At 53.3% G+C, this 6,928-nt stretch overlaps 1 protein-coding gene across 1 annotated transcript; it reads left to right on the top strand.

Moving 5' to 3' along the window:
* The first annotated feature begins 477 nt into the window (after window positions 1–477).
* On the top strand, window positions 478–6,306 carry CYP1B1 (cytochrome P450 family 1 subfamily B member 1). Its single transcript, XM_015283751.4, has 3 exons — window positions 478–1,114; window positions 1,501–2,517; window positions 3,406–6,306. Exons 1-3 carry the CDS (start codon window positions 1,095–1,097, stop codon window positions 3,998–4,000), a joined length of 1,632 nt encoding a protein of 543 aa, XP_015139237.2. The 5' UTR covers window positions 478–1,094; the 3' UTR covers window positions 4,001–6,306.
* The last annotated feature ends 622 nt before the right edge of the window (window positions 6,307–6,928 follow it).

The raw sequence follows: 6,928 nt of genomic DNA, 5'->3' as shown, positions 1-6,928 counted from the left end.
AACATCTGAAAGAGTTTTAGTTTTTAGTCTTGCTCGGTACAACGACAAATCACGGCCTTTCTGACCTCCTGGGGAAAGGTTTCCTTTATGCAGGGGCGGGTGGGGATGCGGCCCCGGTTCCTCCTCTGGGACGCCGGGAAGCCGACGGGACTCGGAGCGCGGCATCCTCCCGGGGCGGCTTTCAGATCAAGAAAGCGCCGGGAGCGGGAGGGAAAGGAGGGCGAGCAGCGGGGGAGAGGCCGGAGGGCAGCGGGGCTGCCCGGGTGCGGGCCGCCCGGCGCTTCCCCGCCGCCTTCCCCCCGAGCCGGTGTCAGGTATTGCGAGGAGGGGTAGGGGCCCGGGGAGGAGATGGCTGGAGGCTTTCCAGCCCCGGCTCACGCAATGCAAACTCCGCACGCAACGGGGAGGCGACAGGCGGAGGAGGGGAAGCTCTCCAGCTCCCTCAGCCCCCAAGATGCAGGCGAGACGTTGCCTCCTGACACAGGGGGCGGCGAGCCCGCCCGCCACCCCGCTTCCCTCCCTGAGGCTCCGACGCCGAAACTTTGGGCCCGGGCCATAAAAGCATCCGCGGCTCAGCCGCTCCGCTTGGCGAGGCCCCAAGGGCAGCTGGCAAATAGCGGCGACCCCTCGAGCCAGGGGAAGGGCCGGGCAGCGGCGATTTGTCAGCGGGGCCGTCTGCGGCACGCCCGCACCGCGCCGCGCACCGCCGATGCCGCGGGTTTAAAGGCGCGAGCGGCGATGCCAGGAGCCCGGGCGCGGCCGCTGCCGCTCCGGCTCAGCCTCGGACCCCCCGTCACCCCCTGAGCCGCTCGCGCTCACCCTGCCACCGGCCCGCGGGCGGCAGCGCCGGACAGGTGGTCGCGGGCGGGGCGAGCTCCGAGGGGCTGAAGCTCCGGGAAGGTGACAGCGGCTCCATGCTGGGAGCGAGTGCCACCGGCATCTGCCTGCGCACGACCCGCCGAGCTCCGGGTGACGGGAGCCGGCGCTTCTGATGAGTTTCCCAGAGCCCGGGATCTGAACGCCGACGCCGCCGCGCTCCCCGCCCGTCACAGCCACCGCTGCCCGGCTCCGCTCCATCCTCCCCGAGACCTCCGATGGAAGCTGCGTGCAACAGGTCAGTTCGCGGGACCGCCGCTCGTTTCCCTCCTCCCTCCCCTCGCCGCCTCAGCCGGGCGGCAGCAAGGAGCAGCAGCGGTGCCGACGGCCGCTCCGGGAGCGGGGGCATCCCGCTGCTCCGCCCGGGACGAAGCCGGCTGCGGGCAGCGGGAGCATCTCTCCCGCCTCCTCCCGCGCCTTCCTCAGCCGCATCCGCCGCTGCGAACCTGTCCTGCCGGGCGGCAGAGCGGCGGCTCAGCCGCTAAGCGCGGCTACCGTCCCGCACTAAGTACGGGATCGGCCCCCGGTTCGCGCACGGGAGCGGGTCGGGCGCCGTGCCCTCGCCCGCCCGGGCCCGCGGGGGACGTCTCCCGCCGACCGTCCGCTTTTTCCCTTCCCTCGCAGCATGGCCCTCGAGAGGCTCGGGGAAGCCCTGCGCGGCACCCCGCCCCTGCAGAGCTCCCTGCTGCTCCTCCTGTGCCTGCTCGCCGCCGTGCACCTGGGCAAGCTCCTCCTGCAGCGACGGCGATGGCGGCGGCAGGGCCAGCGCCTGGCGCCGCCGGGCCCCTTCCCGTGGCCGCTGATCGGGAACGCGGCGCAGCTGGGCAGCGCCCCGCACCTCTCCTTCGCGCGCCTGGCCAGCACGTACGGCGCCGTGTTCCAGCTGCGCCTGGGGCGCTGGCCCGTGGTGGTGCTGAACGGCGAGAGCGCCATCCGCCAGGCGCTCGTCCGCCAGGGGGCCGCCTTCGCCGGCCGGCCGGCCTTCCCCTCGTTCCGTCTGGTGTCGGGCGGGCGCAGCCTGGCCTTCGGCGGCTACTCGGAGCTCTGGAAGCTGCACCGCCGCGCGGCGCACGCCACGGTGCGCGCCTTCTCCACCGGCAGCCCGGCCACGCGCCGCCTGCTGGAGCGGCACCTGCTGGGCGAGGCGCGGGCGCTGGTGGCGCTGCTGGTGCGGGGCAGCGCGGGCGGCGCCTTCCTCGACCCCTCGCGCGTGCTGGTGGTGGCGGTGGCCAACGTGATGAGCGCGCTCTGCTTCGGCCGCCGCTACAGCCACGGCGACGGCGAGTTCCTGCGCCTGGTGGGCCGCAACGAGCAGTTCGGGCGCGCCGTGGGCGCCGGCAGCCTGGTGGACGCTCTGCCCTGGCTGCGGCGCTTCCCCAGCCCCGTGCGCGCCGCCTACCGCGCCTTCCGCGACCTCAACCGCGACTTCTACGGCTTCGTCCGCGGCAAGTTCCTGCAGCACCAGCGCAGCCTGCGCCCGGGGGCGGCCCCCCGCGACATGATGGACGCCTTCATCCGCCTGCAGCGCGAGCAGCCGCGGCTGCAGCTCGAGCACGTGCCCGCCACCGTCACCGACATCTTCGGCGCCAGCCAGGACACGCTCTCCACGGCGCTGCTCTGGCTCCTCATCTTCCTCATCAGGTGGGCGCTCCGCTCCTGCAGCGGCGGCGGGGCAGGGCGTGGGGGAGCGGGGGCCGCGGGGAAAAGGGGGCAGTTTGTTAACGCGGGGGCTCCCGGAAGCCCGCCAGAAAATAATAGTAATAATAATAATAATAATAATAATAAAAAGGAAAAACTGCTCTGCTAACGTTGCATAAGGAGCCGCTGGCAAAAAGGCAGCGGAGTAAAACCCGAAAGTAACGGATTTTAGCAGGCCAAGATCAAGGAGATCATAGGAACAGGATAACAGCTGCTTAGGCGAGATAAAGAGTTCGTGCACTGGGTTACAAGCCCGCTATTATGCTGCTGCCCGTAACGGGTGCCTGCGCCGGGATTGCGTGACCCGGGGAAAGCTCCCCAGAAGCGCCCAGGCAGAGCTAATAGAAAATGCACGAATATTTGGACCGTGCTCGCTTAATGGGAAGTCTGGACGGTCTGACACACTGCGAGACGGTGGTCTTAAAATTCACTGTAAAGAAAACATTCCGATAGTAATTGTAGAAGCGTAAACAACCCCTGAGTGGGATGTTCCTAAAGCTGTCCTTACAGTTCTGAGCAGGGAATGCTCGGTTCCCTCTGCATGCCGTGCACCTAGTGGTAAACTCCCTGCAGAGACAGAACACCAAGCTCCCATTCTGAAAGAAAGCCCCACACTGAGGGGAAAGGTAATCTTTGCTATAGAATGGATTTTCAGAATTGGATCAGAACATTCAGTTTCAGGACATTATTTCACTTTTTACATTGAAAATCGATTATGTGTGACATTAAGGGAAAAACTGAGCAAATCTATTGTGTTATTTAAATAATAATAATAATAAAAGATCCTTCTGACAGCGTTACACATGTACACACACTTGCTTTAAATGACAGGTATCCAAAAGTGCAGGCTAAAATGCAAGAAGAAGTGGATAGGATCGTTGGGAGAGACCGCCTACCCTGTGCTGAGGATCAGCCTCACTTGCCCTACATCGTGGCTTTCCTGTACGAATCCATGCGTTTCAGCAGCTTTGTGCCTGTTACCATCCCACACGCCACCACGACCAACACCTTCATCATGGGCTACCTCATTCCCAAGGACACCGTGATATTTGTCAATCAGTGGTCAGTGAATCACGATCCGGCTAAATGGTCCAACCCAGAGGATTTCGATCCAACAAGATTCCTGGATGAGAACGGCTTCATCAATAAAGATCTCACCAGTAGTGTGATGATTTTCTCCATGGGGAAGCGGCGGTGCATTGGAGAGGAATTATCCAAGGTGCAGCTGTTTCTCTTTACCTCCATTCTCGTGCATCAGTGCCATTTCACTGCTAATCCAAATGAGGATCCTAAAATGGACTATACTTACGGGTTGACCATCAAACCCAAGCCGTTTACCTTGAATGTCACACTTAGAGATACTATGGAGTTGCTTGATAAGGCTGTCCAAAGACTGCAAGCAGAGAAAACAGCCAACGAAAACTAGCCGTCGGCAAACACCTAAGTGCCGAGCCCTGCATTGAAAGATGCTCCTCTCTTTTTAGAATTACATAAGTTATAGTTTGCTTTGCTGATCTTTCTGGAAAATAGCCAACACTTAAGGTACAAGAGCAGGAAGGAAAACTTCACAAGTCGTAATTCAGTCCTCTTTAATTCTAGAGGGAGAGCCAGGGGAATGATTTAATGTACTAAATGATAAAACACATGCAGTTTGAAAGTAAGCCTTTCACTTTCTTGCGTGTTCACAAAGTTGCCATTGTAAAGCACACTTTATCTACTGACTGGTTGGAGCATCTCTGGAAGCTGCGGGTGCAAGCCTTTCCACGTCTCCGTGCACTCTGCCTTAACTCTGAGTTTGCCTTCAGTGACTCCGCATCCCAAAGCAAAATCCCTTATAAAAACAAAACGAAGCAGAACACAAAAACAAGACAATGCTTTGAACACTGCAGCCTCTCTCTGAATTCATTCTACTGGAACCTGCCGTAAGCGTATGGCAAGTCCCGTGTTGTGACTGCTGGGATGCGCGTTAATGCCTTGATAATAAATGTTTAAATGATTTTTGGTAAAATGCCAATGTAAAATCTTGCCTTTAGCTTTCCAAAGTGTTTACATAAATGGCTAAAAAAAATGACTTGCTTATGAGCACAGCGTTTTAAAATACCATTCCTATTTTATGTGAGAATGAACAGAATGTCCTAATACAGTAACTTTTCATCAAAGCTTGAAAAGAAAGATCAGATTTGATACGACATCAGGTGGTAAGTACGATACAATCCATGTGCTAATATATTCATTAGTATGAATAACAGATATTTGAATTAGAAAGCTGTTGTAAAGGAAAAGCTGAACTTTGTGTCTTCCTAGCAAAGAGTAAACGACCTGTTCTTTGGTACAGAGGTAAGTCTGTTATAGATCCACGTGTGCCAAGGTATGTAGAAGTAAGAATGTGAGGCTCTGTATTGAAACTCTCATGCCACAAGCCTCAACTAATGCATACAGCACGTACAGCCTGGCTCACTGGTCAATCTGTTAGCTCAAGTTTAATGCTATTATCCTAAATTAACTATATACTTTTAGCATGATTTGCTTGAAACAAAGTCTCAGAAAGAAAGCTAACATGTTGTGCCCTGAATAACTGAGCAAAAAAAAAAACAACAAACAACAACTTCCAACTTTTTTGTGAGGCAAAAAACCATCAAGTTAAAAAACATCACTACTATTTTGAAGTAAAACATACACGTGGAACTTTAGAGCTTTGAACTTCTGGCTAATGTTTGTGCACACAAAGCAGCATGTATTTCTCTAAAGAACAAACTGTCACACCTAAATGCCTGATTTTGAGAAGCATTGGATGTTTCCTAGGAGATACAGATCATCTTCAATTTCATACAAGATCTATCAGAAATGAGAGCATCTCAGAAGACTTACTGTGATCAAGTCTAGGACAAAACAAGGTATCAGTAGACCTAGGAAAATAAGGGCTAACATACAAAGTAGCTCTGCTGAGACCCAAGCAAGTACAGATGTGCATCTCATAGATGGCCAGTCTTCATCCTGTTGGCGCTCATGCTGACATAGGTAAGAGCTAGGTTAGTGGCACCATCCTGGCCTTCTCAAGTAGAGTCTTCACTAATGATTTTAGTAACCTGAACCAAGTCGAAAAGTACTGCTCCATACCCCCATGTAGTACTGATATACCTGTTGAAAATCTCTGATTTCAAATGGCATCAATACTCTTTTTTCAAAGCTAAAAAAAAAAAAAATCCATGCAAAAGGAGTAACCTCAGGTGTTTTTCTGATTTATAAGTCTGTGATATCCCAGAACTTAGCCTATACCTGTGAAAAGCTTTATATGACGTTCAGCATTTTCATACGGAGATCTACATTAGATCAATTTGTAGCAAGACAGTTTTCTTAGTACCTTTGTGAGTATCATTATTAAAAAAAAAAGTTTAGAGGATATAACCTACAACTGAATAGTTAGTCTAACTCAAAGATCACTAATTATTATTTTAATTAAAAAAAAGCTTTTGCAATTTTGTACTCTTCCAAAAGCTTTAACTATGCATTGGCTACTAATGCAGCTTCCATTCACACTGCTCACATCTGTTTGGGTCACAAATTATATAGCTGTTGGTCAATTAGTGCCTCATATAACCTGCAAAGTTACTCCAATTTAGTAGCACCCCATTAGAATGTATTGGGGTTTGTTCAGTGAGCTAAATTTTGTGGTCATTCTGAGATGAATCACTGTGTTACCAAAATATTAAATAAAATTATTCTTGTACCGACTTTGCTTTGTTTGTGACTTTCTTATTACTGATTTGGAAAGCATTACAATTTTAGACAGTTTTTGCTCATATACTTTTCACTCTCTTCCAAGTTTTAAGATTTTTCTGCATCTTGCACTTACATCTTTCTCAGGCTTCCCTGCTCATTCACACCTTAGCGTCTGCATTAAGCTTTCTTATATGCCTTGCTAGTTACATTTCCTCCTGCTCTTCTCAGCCTCTGAATTCTCAGCATCTTTTGCTTTCTTCTCATACCTGCCAATCTCCAATGTTATTTTCCTCCCTCTAGCATTTCAGTTTTACCTCTGCCTCCCCTGATTTCAAGCCCATGAACGGGTTCTCCCTTCTTTCTTTCCCCCATCTGTACCTAGTGCTAGCACCTACACATTCCCAATGTTGGGTCCCCACCAGTGTACCTGGGGCCAATTTATTCTGTTTTGGCCTTAGCGTAGCCAGGAGCACCAGGAAAGAAATCTCAGGGCAAAATAGCCCTTCACATTTCCCTGCAGCGCAACCTGCCACAAAGTGAAGACCATCCCATGGTGAGGAGTGGCCTACACTGCGTGTGTAAAACACTTCCTCACTATGCAGTCTCCCCCCTTTGTGTTCTTCCCCACAAGGCT

The sequence above is a fragment of the Gallus gallus genome, chromosome 3, assembly GCF_016699485.2.
Source record: "Gallus gallus isolate bGalGal1 chromosome 3, bGalGal1.mat.broiler.GRCg7b, whole genome shotgun sequence".
NCBI classification, from domain to species: Eukaryota; Metazoa; Chordata; class Aves; order Galliformes; family Phasianidae; genus Gallus; species Gallus gallus.
The sequence above is the reverse complement of the archived record's forward strand: the minus strand, read 5'-3'. Positions and strand labels throughout refer to the sequence as shown.